This window comes from Clavelina lepadiformis, chromosome 7, assembly GCF_947623445.1.
Source record: "Clavelina lepadiformis chromosome 7, kaClaLepa1.1, whole genome shotgun sequence".
Taxonomy (NCBI): domain Eukaryota; kingdom Metazoa; phylum Chordata; class Ascidiacea; order Aplousobranchia; family Clavelinidae; genus Clavelina; species Clavelina lepadiformis.
The window spans coordinates 9,315,001-9,331,630 of NC_135246.1; the positions used below are offsets into that span (position 1 = coordinate 9,315,001).

Consider the following 16,630-nt stretch of genomic DNA (forward strand, 5'->3'; position numbering starts at 1 on the left):
CAAGTTTCTACCTACAAATTATCCTTCGTTTTCATCAAGACAAACACACCTTACTCAAAAAAGCTAAATCTCTTACAGAGGCAAGAAATTGGTCCCTGTACAAATCTTTTAATTTTTTGCGAATAATAGCAGCTCTTTTTTCACACATTTGCGCAACAGTTCCTCCCTCTCTTTAAATTTTCGTGGAGCTCTTTCATCTTTAAGTTTCATTTTTAATCACTTTTTCTACATCAGTCCAAGTTTGGTGAGGTAGCCAATATGCGAAGATATTTTCATAGTGCTGTAGGAACTTTTGAGTCACACGTGGTGGGTAAAATACGATCATTGCGACCACTGGTATGACGCTAAATGCACCAACTTGGATCTCAATCTCACCCAACATGAAGTCGAAAAGCTCACTTAATTCTGTCATAATTGCGAGTGAACGCATATCTGAATGCCAATTTTCCCAAGGTAATTTGAATTTTTGCGCTAGTTGCCATTCTTTCTGTTGTTATTTTCAAGTTATTTGCTTTCAAGCGTAATATTTAACTCATTCGTTGCGAAGGAATTTGCTGTTTTCGTTTAATTGTTGAAAAAAGAATACAGAAAAGATACAGAAGTTTATTGTTTGAAAATTTGACGAAGTGTATCAAGAAACACAAATATGCATTATAGAAAATAATTTCAATTTGAAGTCAAAAAGTAGAGTGAGATTCATTCTTTAATCCTTAATTCTATTTAAATAAATTTTAGACAGTGCCGTCATTTGCTACTTATAAAGGGACATGATAACAATGTGCAAGTAAAACTGATTTGAAACTATAAAAGATAGAGCCATGTGATAAGGTTTTAGCATTGGAAAAGCGCCAACTGTTTCATTTTATATAAATACAATGCCTCTGATTGCACATCAATATTGAACATTGATTGACAGTTGTGGATTTAGATGTTCTTTTATCTTCAGTTTTCGATGTTTTTTAGCAGTAAATAAAACGATTCGCTACTTTTGATTACTCCGATGTCTTAGTATTTGGCTCGTTTTCTTTTAACCTGGTCTTAATATTTTGGTGTATGCGGCACAGGGCTATATGTCAAATATATGTATAATGGCTAGAAATTTTAAAAATAAAACATTTATCGCATCATGTTTGAGCACGCTCTCACAAGATTAGCATCTTACTTTTCGCTCCCTACAATCAATGGCAAAAATTAAAGATACGATTAGAAGGCACATTTGCTTAGAATCAGCATACAATACTTATAAAAGAATAATGATAATGGTTTCTATTCGAGACGTATATAACGTACTATACGTTATTTATTTTCGAAAAATGCCATGTTTTATGGCAAAAGTTTGGCAGGGCTTTAAACCTATTGAATATTTGATGTCTATTTAATTAAAATTAGTTTATCAGAAAACAGCAAAACTAGCTTGAATCCGTGTGAAATTTATGTTTTTGGCATTCGCATACTGACGCAAAAATTGTTGGTGCAACTTTTGTTACCACCTGAAAGATATTGACTAAAAATTTACAGTTTTAAAGCATAATATACATAATAAAATTACGCTTTTAATGATATAAAAACCATGGCTATGTGATCAGTACAACTTGTTTAATTTACGTATTACTTTGCATTATACAAAGTTTTTCACAAATTGGCTAGCTTACTCTATGTGGAAGTGCGCAAGTACCGTAGTTAAGCCCAGATACAACTTTTATTAGGATACTTGAAAGTATATACAGGTATGAAGCGGCAGAGATGCAATGCATGAAGCTGGGTTCTGAGTTAATTTATTTGCACAAAAGTGCACATGTTTTATTTTTAGGTATTACGTTGGCGTTTTGCAGTTTCTGATGTTAGATATATTGACACATTGTCTGATTGTGCACTGTAAACAAACCTTCCAATAGGATGCCAGTAGTCTATCCAACTGACTTGACCAGCTAATTGTGACATCCCTTTCAAACGGTTTTATATGCCTTCATACCAAACCCACTATTTCCCAACAAAAAAATAACCTTCGAGCAGCATAGACACAGAATCAAAATATCGAGAAAAAGCATAAAAGTGAGAAAGTAAGTTTTAATTATTGTCTTTACGCCTGAAATGAAGACCACCAGTACAGTTGGAACCGTTAACAACCTTGACTATACCGTATACCTCGCAGAAGCTCATAGGCAAGTTGTGTTACCAACTTACAAGCAAAACAGATAAGGTAAATTTTAAATATTCAACCGTAAAACCGTTGACAAAAAACTACTATGACTTTGTCCTTGACTCAATGCAGAAATAACCTTAAACTTCAATCTACTATATTCATAAATTGCTCGAGTCACGCCGCACAAGGACAACACGTTTGCTTGAAACAAAAAATTACTAGACCGTGACAAACCTCGTGCTGTACGCTTTTTTCTAATGAAAGGAGCAACGAGGCTAGTTCGCAGGGGCGCAAACACCGGGAGTTTTAAAATGTAAACAACAGCTATTTGTGAGAAGTGTAAACACTTAAAAAGATTAAACGACTACTGGTGCAGCCTACTTTCATTTACTGTAGATTGTGTTAACATTAGTAGTCCATTTTAATTGCGTTTGAAAGCAGAACGGACAGAATATTTTGTAGCTATTTTTTTTATCTTTTGCGCCAAGTCTCTGTCTGCTATAATAACTTGTAAAGACGTGCCAAATGTGTGGCAAAGTAGAACTTACGACCAAACGCAGTGCATGCAAAAGACTAATTGATAAAAACAACTTCTTTAATAAGCTATTCGGGCGATACTACACCCATATTCTAAGCATAAAGAACAACTGCAACCGATCGATTTGTTTGGGTTACCATGTGGGTTGGAGAGAAAATCCGAAAAACCATGTCTGTTTGGATGGATCCACGCAGACTGACGAGGTGTCTGCCATTAATACTAAATAATGGTAGTAATTAATGTTGTGAATATCAAGACTTGCTTTTGTATAGCTTGAGTGAAGTTTCATTGCAGTTAGGGTTTCGATCAGAGGCGTAGCTGGAGGGCAAAACGAGACACTATTTGCATGCTCTTAACTTTGATATCTCTTTGGTACAAAATGGTATAATAAAGGTGTCGAAATGCCGAAAATAGGAACCTCAGCCCTATAAATAAGGACTTGAGTGAAAATAAGGACATAGACAAAAACAAAAGAAAACTGGAAAAACATTTTGAAAAGTGGTCGCCACTGTAATTAATAGAGTCTTACTTTATGTGCTGCTTATATTCGAATTTCGCTTGATGTTGTTTTGTTTCTTGTTTATTCATCCACCATTTTATTAAATAAATAACAACAAGACGCTCTCATAATGATTGATGCAGCTCGTTAGGAATCGACGGAGTTAACACCGTTGGCGACGTCTCCTCCTCGCAAGGGGAAGTTGGGTAGCGCCCCACTTGTTATGGTTAGCCATATGTGTCGTTTTTTTCAGCGCATTCGTAAATCGCAAACGCGTTCACAAATTGCGTGTATTATGTTTTGCTTGGCTGAAAGGTTCATAATAACATTGAAATTGAAGACACCTATTACTACCGAGTAGAAACTATTGCATGTTTTTCCCGAACGGGTCATTATTATACGGTATTGTAAATTGTGAACGCGTTGCCAATTTACCTGTATTTAATATGCACATTGTTCATAGTCCCACAGTTTAACAAAGTTGCGCATCCAAGATTTTCCAGGGGCACCCAGTTTTTAGGACCTTGAATGCTCAAAGGCATCTACACAAAAAAATTAAGGATATTCCCTGCTCAAAAGTAGCATAGTTCTCTTATATGTAAGAGACAATACCTAATTAAATTACTTTGATTAAAAATAGAACATTGGTGGGGGAACTGGTTTCTAAAACAGTTTTATACCATTGCGTTGGGATAAACTAGATAATTTGCACTGGCCAAATTTTTTGGGAAACGTTTTGCTTGAAAAATGTGCTCTCTGCGCAAAGCGTTTGGCTAACGTTACATTCAGGTTGTGACTCTTTGGCTTTACTTTTGCACTCCCATGTCATGGCTTGGATGGAAGGAATTATGAAAACAAACTTTTTGAAACATTTATAGCAATTTGAAATTTATGAAACATATAGCCAAAGAAGTTTAGTGTTCAATGAAGATATGTATGACATTTCGACTTTGTGTCTGATATTAACTTGTGCCGGAATGTGCGCGTTGTGACTAAAACCTGCAGAATGTAGTGAGTAGGTTTACAGTGGTGGCTCCCGGCCGTTTATGAATCATGTATTTAGGATTTACGACCTTACGTAATTTTTACAGGGGCCTAAATTTATTTTCTGACCCATGCCCGCAATGAGCTCTATACACAGCCTTGTCCGCATCGCTCGAGCTTGGATTACACTTCAACTGTTGATTGATATTTGGAAACTTGCTTTGAGTAACTTCGTGTGAACACTTACTTTAGTACGTTCCCAGGTTGTTTTCCAACATCTATGCTGATAAGAAGTCTTTATTGGAAATATCCGCTTCTTAACCTTAACTATTATTATTTATTTTTGTCTCAATGTGTTAGCTTTAGCTATATATATCTCACATTGTTTCGCTCGCTGCGTTTTTCATGTTGAACATTTTAAATCCCATCGCTTTCGCGTTTTATAAGCTGGCGCTTCCACCAGCGAGCGTTAAATGAGTGAATCATCGAAATCAACGGATGAGTTGTCTAAGCTAGTCATGGTGATTGCAACTCAATAGACATCTTATAAACAGTAGTATATTACTTATGTTCTTAGTTATTTGTAATATTGAGAAAGTGTACAGTACCTACTACAAAACCTTTTCTAGTAAAGCTGTTCTTCACAGCAATGCCAAGTCACTGAAAGATAAAACCAAAGAAATTACAGCACTGCTCTGGCGACGTGCGTGCGACCTCTCAATTTGTCTGGTACTCATTTTCACAACGTTCTATTCTAACAAACACTGAGCGAAAAATAATATTTTAGGGTCTGTCAAACTAAAAATTAACAGTAACTGTGTAATTTTTATGCACTCTGTCTTTCTCAACCAATCTTTCATGCAACGATGCAACCAAATACGATTGTTTAAACAATCTCCATTCAATACTTTACAATCATGCCGGTTTTAATACCAAAATAAGCAGTACTTAATGTTTTAAGACATTCGTTAAAATACGTACAATTGATTGTTTCTGCAACATGCCTGCGTCTGATAACATTTACCAAATAAATAGGTCAGATTATGACGCTGTTTTGATGTTCACAAAGATGACAAACTGCATGACAAAATTATGTTCAAAGAGGCATTAAAACACATTCCTATGCAAACTAACTAAAATTTTCAGTTAGATTAGAAGCTCTGCCATGACTTTCACATTTGCACCAAACTTTAGCATAATCTGCCATTCTGGAGCAAAAGTATTCAAACCACTACTTGCTATTATTATTAGGTTGGAAAAGATCAGCTAAACCAAGGTATTCTTGATCATGCTCCACTTTGACAGGTTTATTTTGTATTCTAGAAAAAGGTGAAAATTCGTTCATTTTTGGCACCTCCTTGAACTGCTGTCCAACATGATGCAAAATCATTCCACTCATGAGACGTTTAAAATTTGTTTTTCTTTTCTTTTCACTCGTTTTGTCATAATTTTCCAAGAAAGTGTTTATCTGTCTAATATCCACGTCAGGCACAACAGAATGCAACAATGAGCTGATGACATCCATATGCTTATGATGAAGGGGTCCAATAACAGATAGGGCAAGGGAAGCCAATGTTGCTTCACAACCATCATGCTGTCCATGGCGATGCAACCCATGAAGAATGGATTGTAACACTATCCTGGTAACTTCTTTGTTAAAAAGGTTTTCCTTCTTCTGCAACAGCATCTTTAATAGTGGAGACAATAACTGAGTAGACTTGAAACAGGATGTAGTGTCATGCCATGACATGGCTTCTAAAGCACTGCACAAAACACTTTCGCAAACTGTGTGATTAATGATGGCAGCACCTAGACTGGTTAACAGTACAACATTGAGATTTTCAACACTATGGTTTTGACTTGTCATTTCAACATCGTCTTCATTTGTTGTTTCTTGATTGCCTTGCATGTTTGGAGAGGGTTGTTTGTTAACAAAAAGATTTATAAGAATATCTAGATGTTCTCTTGTTAACAACCTTAATAGTTGCTCGTCTATCATTTCACCTTCTTCCATGTTATCAGCGTCATCTTGATTACTGTCCAGTCCCTGAAGGCGCTCAGCTGCTTTCGCTCCAAAAGCTTCCCATGCTTTCCGCAACCTTTCCATTATAATTTGGCAATAGGAAGTTAGCAAAGGGCCAATAATGCTATCCAGGTATTCCAAAGGGCAATGTTTTAGGAAGTTTCCCAAGAAATGTCGTAGTAAAGATTTTAATCGCATGACAGGTAATAATTCCATATTTGCTAAGGCCTTTCTTACAATAACTTGTTCCAAATTTAACAAAACATAAAAGCGCGGTCCTAAGATTTTTCCAGCTAAACCAAGAATTTGATAGCAATTGTCCAAACACAGTATTAAAAAATTTTGTAGTCGTTCCCAATGCTCTTTTGGATTCCCTTCAGACTTGGATTTCTCTTCGGTAATGTGATCCAGGTTGTGATACATCAACGTTAACTTTTCAGATTCTTTAAGCTGCAATGCCTTGAGATTTTGGGGGTGAATAAATGGTTGTACATCTGATGACCACATGGCAGATAGCATTTGCGTCATCATTAAAGTATGTTCGATAGCTATGCCCACATGCAAGCAACAAGGATTGTCATTGTTTTCAATTGACTTTGTGCGGTTCATGACCGCCAGTGTTACAGCAAGGTAATAGTAAATTCCGGACCGAAAGTCTGAACAAGAATCACCTTCATTTACTTGTGACATGTTAGATGGCACTGAGTATAAACCAATAGCATTTGCAAAATCACGGGAACTTTGCAAAGCACTGAGCAAAATGTCCGATTTAGATATGTAATCTGCAGTGCTCATTATGTTGCCTATGAGCTCGCTTTGAGCAGATAAGCTTTTCCATTCCATGCTTAACAGCACCAACGACTCAAACATTGAAACTCTTTCAAATGGGGAGAGTACACAAGGTGTCTTTGACAACCTTTCTAGGACTACTGACTTGAAGTGATCCATTAGTGAAAGCATAATATCAGGATGGTTTTTGGACACACGAACAATAATGGCACATGCAGCTCTCCTTAATAAACTGGTTCTTGGGAGACTTGCTTCAGAATAAGTAGCATCTAATATTTCAAAGATCTTGTCTAATAAAACTTTAAAATGGGTTTTAGGCTCGGTAGACAATGCAACAATTTTACACAAACTATATCCACAATTAAGAAAAATTTTCAGCATAATTTCATCTTTTGTTTGATTGGTTAACAAAGTGTACATCAGACTTTCAGCTTCCGCAATTGGAAGCATGTCCTTTTCATTGCAGTCATCAGCTGCTTTTAGCACAGATCCTGAAACGGTTTCCATAAAAGTCAATGTTCCTTCCCATCCAATGTAGCACAAAGCCATACTTTCATACCGTTTTTTCAGTTCTGCTTGAGTGTATTGAAAACAAGCCTTAATTGCAACTAATGGAGAAACGCAGGTGCAAAATCGTAGAAGTTCAATCACTGTAAAACGAAATGATTTAATGAAGTTGTTTTTTTCTTCCTTTCCATTAAATTCCAAGTCCTCGAACTGAGAGAAATCATTTTGACTCGTAAAATCTTTGCATAAGTTCCTTGTTATTACATCAAGCAGAACTGGCACTAAAAGCTGAATAGTTTTATCTTTCCGAATCTGTTGATGACGTAAAAGATTACACAGTGCTGTTAGCACAGTGGCAGATATATATCTGCTGTGATGGCTAGCAATAAAATACAACAGCTCAAGAAAATTTTTATATTGCAATATATCCTTGGGAAAATCTTGGTTACTTTCATCTTGACTATTCCAAACAGTAATTAAGTGGTGTACCAATGCAGCGACAACTTTACCAATGCAGCATAAAAACTGGAATCGAGATTGATTAAATCCTGCAGCCAGAGAAGCATTTTTAACTGACAAAACGTATCTTTCCACATATTTATCATCCATTAACCTAAGCAAAAGCCTTCTTTCCGATATATGTCCCTTTCTACATACAATAGCATGCAAACATTGACAAGCTTGTACTTGTAAACTTTCTTGTTCAAGCAAATACAGCAATGTCTGTAGCAATCCTTCCTCATCAATAAAAAAAAGGTCAATGTTTATCCATTCCACATATGCCGTCATTGCCTGAAGAGCTATCTTTGCCAAATGCACGTAAGCATCATTAATAGCAGTTGATACCAGCATCACCTGCTGTTTTAATATATTGACTAAGAATTTCACAATATCTTTAGATGCAAGTGATAAAGCTTGCCTTAAATCCCGTGCTCTAGATTTAACTGGTATATTCTGGTACAGTGCAATATCCTCAGCCAATGCCAAAAAAACGGTAATGACTATCTCAATATCTGCAGCATTTTCCTTGCTTGTGCAAGATGATATGAGTTCCGTATGCATATTTGCCCAGTTTTGGGGCCACACTTGCTTTATTATTTCAGTCAAGACACTTGCAAGTAAACCTTTAATATAAGGCGGCTCAGTTAAAGCTGTTGATGCTATTAGATTAAGGACTTGAGATTTAATGAAACTATGTTCTTCATTTTGTGCTTCTAGCCAGTGAAAACGAATCCAATGCTTAATAAGCTGCATGCCGTAATAACGAGCATTTGGTTGTAGTGACTGGTTGTTGGCTAAAAGAAAACCTAACTTAATACAGCTGTTGCTATTGTTTTTGTATGATTCACATAGATTAAGAGCCTCAGCTCTGGCAGAGTTATTTACATGCGGATTCAAAAGTGTGTCCACTGCACAAAGAAGAGTCTGCAACTCAGCACTGTCCATTTTAGAAAACAAAAATGAGCTATATAAAGCCCAAGCAAACAAATTATTTAGATGTGTCTTTCTTATGTATATCGCCCAAAAGATCCTTCTGCTGCAATTCCCAAAGTTTTCCAGTGTCCATAAATCCAAGTCTTCCTTTGTTGAAAGAATTGGGGCCAGCCGAGGTTGGTGTATTTCTAAAACACAAATTTAAAGATGTTGCATTAATAGAAGCCTTAAGCATTTTAATAGTCAATTCTTTCCCAATTTTAGCCTAACATAGCCTCATAATATAAGCATCACAGTCCCTTCTTAATTTTAGTAGTTCTGCTGAAATTACAGCTAATGAAAACAAGAACCAAACCATGTTATTCAAAAAAAGGTGCAACAAAATCGGTTCCAATAACCGGGTTGGTCGCTTTATCAGGATCTGTTATAAAGCCAGTTATCACTACCTGTTATCAGACCAGCTTGAATGCAGGATTGCAGGTGTAATTAACTACCCCAAGCATAGAATACATTTAATATTATTGGATAGTTGCAACAAGGCAAACATATAATCGTGGGAGGTTTGCCCTTAGATTCAAAGGGTATCCCAACATTGAGCAATAAATTACGTAACCCAAATTGAAGCAATTGGTTTACAAAAGTAACATTATTACCTAAGCAATGCAAGACATAACAGCGATACGATTTACCTAGTTGCTTTACATAAAAACAACAGCTTTCCTGATATGGAACAATAACTGTTTCTAGAAAAACAATTGTCAGAAATTATAGCTTTTTGCTGGGTCGTTGAACTGAACTGATACTGCGCTTACAGCCATTTTAATTCAAATCTAACCCATTCCCTTGCTTGTTTGCACAAGGCCATACACCATTCTGATGAAGACATGGATTTCGTAAAATGTCAGTTTGTTTTTAACTTGGTGACTTGTTCACCCAATGGTGAGTGTTATAATTTTAAAAGGTAAATGAAATAAATATGAATGTTATAGTACATTAGAATGGATAAAGAATCATTCAAGGTAGAAGTGTCTGAAGTGGAGCCAACGAGCCATTGTGCTCATTTTTTGTAATGTTCTTCACTTCATAATATAGTAGTAGATAACCCTGCAATATTTTGTTTCGATTTTGACAGACAAAAGTGTAAATATTACAAGAAGGATAAACATAAAGTGATGAGTGCAACATCAATGGCTTCAAAAACTATAACGATCCTTGTCAATAAACTGGCATGCAAAATAGTGAGAAATGCAATAGTGTCATAAAAATAATCTGCCTTTATAAGCAGTGTATACCTTTTATTTTATTCAGTGGATGAAATCTGGCCCTGTAAAAAATGGGTACCCTTTGAAAAAGTTGCATGCCCAACAGCGGCAAACTAAGTTTAATCTGCCAAGAGACACAATCAGACAATGAAGAATTTTTTGGAGGCCTAAGCTTTGTAAAAGGTTAGCTTTTCTCTTTCCAATTCTCTGGTCACAACATATATATGATTCAATATTTTGGTTACCATGTTATATGGGTGCTCTTGCTGTGTGAAACTGAATGTGTACAAATTATAGTGATAAACTCAAGTTAATGGTCTACTCACTTTTCGGACATAATTATAAAAACTCCAACAAAAACTGCTACTTCATTGCCGTTAAACAATTAGGTGTGCCATAAAAAATTTGGCAACCTATTTTGTGTGCCAAGTACAGGTTAAAATACCCTTATAATCTAATGCACTGAAAATATTCGGGGCCGAATAAAAGTAGTTGCTTAACCATCATGATACCAGTCAGAAACTGTGATTCCATTGCAACTATTTTAATAGCCTTGAGTTACTTTTGAAGGCTGGAATTGTAGTACACAGTTGCAGCATGAACCATGAACTGTTTAATTAATAACTACTTAATTGCAGTGGGATTGTTTATATAAAAAGAGACATTTTAAATGTGTCCATAAATAAACAGTGGACTAAGTTTCTTTTAAGGTTATAGGCCTATAAAACTAGGAATATATTGGACAGACCAGTCATGAAAAGTGATCATTTTAAAAACATAGAATACAAGTCATGACAAGCGTCATTTTACCGTAAACTGACAGAAGTTTGATGCCTGCAACACAGTCCAATTATGTTGACACTTATATCAACATTGGTTTGCTTCAACATGGAACCATACATGCAAATATGTTGGCTAGATGCGATAAAACATCATCACACAATGGTCCAATACAGTGAACAACAAGATTATCTGTCATAAATATTTTTCATTAAATATGATTACCTTCCAATGTTCTTCATTCGCATACGAGCTTCTGTAGGCATTTCCTCCGGTTCACTCTAAGAAACCATAGCATTTTATAAAATTATGTAGAACTTGCTATCAAAAAGTATGTTAAGACACAGTGCCTAGGAAAGCAGAGATTTTTGACAATTGTTTAGAAAAAATTTGCACAAAGAAACAATAAGTATGACAATGGAATATAGGCAAATGTATAAATGGATATTAAGTAAATGTAAATGTTAAATTAAAAAAAAAACAGTCTGAAAACTATATCCAATAAATTGCAAATCTTGAATATTACTTGAAATACCATGCAACCATACATAAAGCCTGGAAACAAGCACTGTGTTAACCACAAGTTACATAAATTCAGAGGAAGTAATGTTATGAACCATAAATTGGAATTTTCAATGAAATACTTTAACTGATGAAAGTACCACGAAAGAAGCTTACATTGAATTGAATGCTAAAAACATCCAGTTCCAGTATGTAATTAGCAGACATATAAAGAAATTTAAAACAACCAATTTTAAAACCTATACATAAACATCTAACATTGCATGTTCCACCAATCTTTTTTTTAGAAACATTGTGGATCAGTTTATGTTAGTAGTTTCGTGGAGAAAGATTTGCAATCATATGTATATAAGAGCTACAGAATTAAGAATCAGGAGTTTTTGGTTTCAAAAATGGTTGCCGAAATACTTTCTCCAGTGAATTGGCTTTAACTCCACCTATGCCAGGGCAAAGTGCAAGCTCTTCTGGGGAAGCTACACAGATGTTGGAAATACAACCGAAAGTAGACAGAAGTGTGTTGGCATCAGTCGAGTTTATTGACCGGACAGACGACAAAACTTCAATATTGCGCTCTGCCCTACTTACAGCTCGACGAGATTGCAAGGAGTCTGATGGCTTATTCTGATAAGCTTTAAATGTTTCCAAGTAAGTGGCGGCTTCATCATTACTAAATGCAAGCAAAAGAGTAACATTGTAGACAAGGCAGGTTTTTGTCAGTTCTCTTACAGAATGGGAAGGGTCCTTGATATCAACAAGACAAAGAAGCACACGTAAACCAAATGATCCTCCTTTCTGTAGAAGTTTCAGTCTTTTGTATATATATTCTGGCTTTAAAGCATGATAACGCAAGCTTAGAAACAAGCAACACGTTGTGGGACCAAGTATGTAATCAGCAGATAATGTTGCAGAAGAATCAGCATATTTCCAGGGAACACCTCGAATTAAATCCAGAACCGGATTTCCCTGTTGACATCGATTTACAATGATTGTATTTCCAGCGCCTAAAGCTGAAGCTTGCGCTGAAGTCATTATGAATGAACTCCCTTCTGACTTATCAGTATCAGTTTTATTTTCAAGGAAACCAAATACACTCTCCATTGTTTTTGAACCTTTAGTTCCAGAGGATGTTGTGGGCTGTTCAGTTTCATCTTGGTTTAAGACAGTGCTTTGTTTGCTTAACCAAGCACTACAAGCTTTTTCATCTTCATCACAGTCAAAGTCACCAAAACCTTTTTCATTTTCAGGTTTTTTAGACATGTTGTCGCATAAAAACTGAGTAGTAGTAGTAGTACACTATTGCAAATGTGAAACTTACATCACTGCTTTCATTAAAGACAGCAGCAGCCTTTTTAGATTTTGGAACAAGCTTAACTTCAGTTTCTTTTTTTTCTTGCTTCTAAAAATTTTGAAAATAATTTTTTTTATAACAATCCATGCTACACAGATAAGAAAAATATATACGTATATCATCATCAGTATGTTGTTTTTTTGTTAACTGGTCTATAAGATTAATAATCATGTTTTGTTACTTACTGTTGACAGCTTAATGGAAAGTGGATTTGCTTTGTTTGATTTTTGAAGAAATGATTTGTCTTTAGTTTTCGATAAAGAGCCAAGTGAAATGGCAATTTTCTTTTGGGATGGTGGACCGTCTTTGGTGGAGTTCGCTGGTCTTTTTGTTGGATTGCCTGAGGACGATCCTGGTGCGAAAAAACTGCCCACAATGAAAATGAGTTCGACAAAAAATCAATTTTTTTCTTGACAACAGTGCATCATTATTAGCACCATATATACTGCATAATATATGCTCTACCTATTTCCTACACGTGTAGCATACAAGTTCTGTGGTATGTTGTTTCAAATACTCAAACCAATAGAGAAAGTGAGATGGTATAAAATAGTGCCAGTAAAAATGTGTACAAGTGCTTGTACACCGATTATATCTAATTGATCACTATGTCTATAACCTACAAACTATTTCATGATATAAATTTATTTACATCACACTTTCATTTCATAAAAATCATCAAGTACTGATAACTGCAATATTACCAAATGCAGACAAGTTTATGTGTGTTTATAGTTTACTTTACTTACCCTTCACAAAATCATCTGACATTATTGTAAGAATTGCAACAAATCAATATGAAACTAACAACGTCAAATTTTAAAACTTTGTAACTACACAAAACCAGGAAGTACAGTGGATAAACACCTAAAAAAAGATGAGTTTGATATCATGAACTGAAAATTAAACTAGCCTACAAAAAAGATATTTAATAAAACCTGTTACTACATGAAACGTTTGAAACAACAGTCTAGTGATTGACAACCATGAATGTTCATTGCCATAGCAAGACAAACGTAACCACCAAGCTCGCAACGGCCGACAGGTGAATAGCATAATACAAACGTTTACTAACCATACGGTACAAAAATGACAGTAAGTAATAAACAGAATCAACCACCAAAACAAAGTAACATAAACAAGCATAATAAAATAAAAAGTGAGATTGCAGCAATCTGACATATAAAAAGAAAAACTGAATCACCAAGAAATTATTGCTGGGTACGAAGAAAAGTTTAAAAGTACATCAATATATTGATTATATACAAAGTATTAAGTTTGCTATCAACAGATAGGATCCAAAATATTGTACATATGAAATTCAAATTGGTAATTGTAATGCAGTGTATATAGAGATATTACTGTATATTAATAATACCGATAGAAATGTAGTGTATTTATTTAACAAATAGAAACTAAACAAAAACACCACGGGTAAACAACAGCTACATCAATCCGCCATTTAACAGTTAATGCCTGAATGGTATTATTTTACTGAATTTGCTTCATACCTTTTTGCAAGCAGCAAAAGAAACAAAATCACCATCATATTCCATAATCAAAAAGCAAACAGTAAGTCTAAATACAAGAGTTCAATAAAAACGTATTTAAGCAGATTTTTGGGAAAATTTCTTTGAAATCAACTATACAATCAGGTGATTGCTTTTCGGTGATATTCGGCAGGGGCAATTTCATACTCACTTGGGTTGAAAAATTTTAATCGTTTTTCCTGCAGAAATTCAAGACAGTCTTGTGCATAGTACAAAAGAATCCCAAAGTTTTCCAAATTTATGTGTGCATGTTTCGATGTAACTGAACCCATCTGTACAAAGAAGCGCAGTAGGTGATAGGCACCATAAATTTGACACACAGTTAGATGAGCATTAAGCTCTATAATTTCACCATATTGAGGGCGCTCAAACTTGTATAACAGTTGAGAACCCAACATTACATTGAAGTACTCCTTCATGCCCATTATAACTTCTTTTAACACAAAGTATTGGTCACCAGCTGAACTTGATTTTTCCTCCAGATACATGTTAAGAATATCTTCAACAGAGGTTTTGGCTGGCAGACTATATAGTTGTTTCTGTTTTGTAATTAAATCCCAATCATCTACAAGCATTGGTTTTAACTGATCAGGAATCTGAACACTGCCAAACCCAATTTCCCATGTATTTGCTTCTGGTTCTCGTTCAGGCTTTTGTATGTCATCAACAACTTTTTTCTTTTTCACCTCATTTAGTGTATCATCGGATTGTTGCACAAATACCGGTACTATTGGAGTATGTACCTCTGGGATTATTTTGTTATTCTCAACATTTTCTTTTTCTGGCTTAACAAGTTTTGTCATTTTGTTTCGTCTTCCCTTGTCTTTGCCATTGTACTGCTGTAGTAATTCCTTTTGCTTTTGCAAATTAGCGTCATTGTATTTTAGAACACGCGGTTCCGCAACCCATTCGTCCCAATGTTTATTCCATCCATTATAATGTATTAGGTACTGTACCTTACCTGTGTCAGATATTTCGCCTTTCAGGCATTTTGCTTCGTATATTAGTGGACCTTGGTAGCATAAAACTCGTTCATTTTCACCAAATTTTAATCGTTTGTCAAGTGATTTAGGAGTCATTTTAAGCAAGAAGCAATAAGTAACTTTCCACACATAACTCACTTGCTAAGTTTCACCAAACCATACTAACAGCTAGTCAGCCTAGTCTACATGCCTACATTCCAAACAATAATATGATATCCTATACCAGTAATGAAAACGAATACAGTATTAACAGTAATCAGCAAAACGAAGCGTGTCATGTAAACCTAAGATGTCTATGAGTATAAGGTTTTATTAAATCCTAGTCGGGTTAACTGTATTTTTTGCTTGTAAAGCATCAGTCCTTTTTATAGCACTTTTTTTCTCGGTAATTACGTTACAGCTGTAATCAGAGTCGTGTTTGCGGTTTGCGCGCTTTTCTTACTCGCAGATTCTACATATCACACACTCGTGCATCGCCGAATAAACGACGGTTTGTTTTGAGTCACATTTCTGTAACCACCAGTTTTGCGATATTTTAAGAAAGATTTCACACATACAGTACGTTATTCTGACTAATATCGTATCGTATATCTTGCAGTCATTGGTTATGGTCGACTAAAAGATAAACAAGACGTAATTAGTAACCCTGTGAACAAACAACGACCGGGAAAAAGCAGCAAAGCCAAAACGTTTAAAACGTTCATGAATTAATTATAAACGACTCGGTAATAAACTTAACAATGCTTCGCTGTTAGGACGACTATTAAACCCAACATACACAAATATCTGGCCTACCATCAAAATGCCTCGGGCAAGTCATCACCGACTCCTGCTAAATTCATACAAAAATCAAAAAAGCAAATAATTTGTGACAATCGGAATTGGCACTAAGTCTAGCTCGATAACCGGACTCAAGCGCTGAAGTATTATCGACGGTTTTGAGGTCTGTAAAAACTTTTCTCAGTCTAACCGTATGATTATGAATATCATACCATACTATTCAATAGCTATCCTTTGTCACCAATTTTCTGGACCCTGGCCTTATGTTTTTTTTTAATAAGCTTGTGACGATTACGTCATGAGTCACGTGTTGTTTTCGAGATGTTTGAAATTTAATTTGGGATCTTGCAACTCAGTTGTTGACCGGATTTGAATTCTTCTTAATGACTTCAGATAAATTACCTCGCTTGAACTGGTGTGCCACATATATATACCGATGTAATGTTTACAATCTTCCCTTTTTACGTGATTGATTTCACTTGTTATTA

The 16,630-nt window shown here is 35.3% G+C and overlaps 4 protein-coding genes and 1 pseudogene across 4 annotated transcripts in view; 1 reads left to right on the forward strand and 4 right to left on the reverse strand.

The window, feature by feature from the left end:
• The window catches only part of LOC143464550 (uncharacterized), a 146,405-nt gene that overhangs the window by 17,953 nt on the left and 111,822 nt on the right, over nt 1-16,630 (forward strand). The gene's annotated exons all lie outside the window — the stretch shown is intronic.
• LOC143464569 (exportin-5-like) lies at nt 5,042-8,929 on the reverse strand. Its single transcript, XM_076962423.1, has one exon. The coding sequence runs from the start codon at nt 8,927-8,929 to the stop codon at nt 5,396-5,398; it is 3,534 nt and encodes a 1,177-aa protein (XP_076818538.1). The 3' UTR covers nt 5,042-5,395.
• On the reverse strand, nt 8,852-13,698 carry LOC143464572 (PEST proteolytic signal-containing nuclear protein-like). The gene is made up of 5 exons (XM_076962425.1): nt 13,579-13,698; nt 13,015-13,181; nt 12,797-12,877; nt 11,185-11,240; nt 8,852-9,105 (listed from the first exon to the last, which is right to left on the reverse strand). Exons 1-5 carry the CDS (start codon nt 13,598-13,600, stop codon nt 8,973-8,975), a joined length of 459 nt encoding a protein of 152 aa, XP_076818540.1. The 5' UTR covers nt 13,601-13,698; the 3' UTR covers nt 8,852-8,972.
• Nucleotides 11,310-12,871, reverse strand: LOC143464571 (DNA excision repair protein ERCC-1-like). Its single transcript, XM_076962424.1, has one exon. The coding sequence runs from the start codon at nt 12,736-12,738 to the stop codon at nt 11,845-11,847; it is 894 nt and encodes a 297-aa protein (XP_076818539.1). The 5' UTR covers nt 12,739-12,871; the 3' UTR covers nt 11,310-11,844.
• LOC143464570 (mortality factor 4-like protein 1 pseudogene) lies at nt 13,697-15,605 on the reverse strand (annotated as a pseudogene).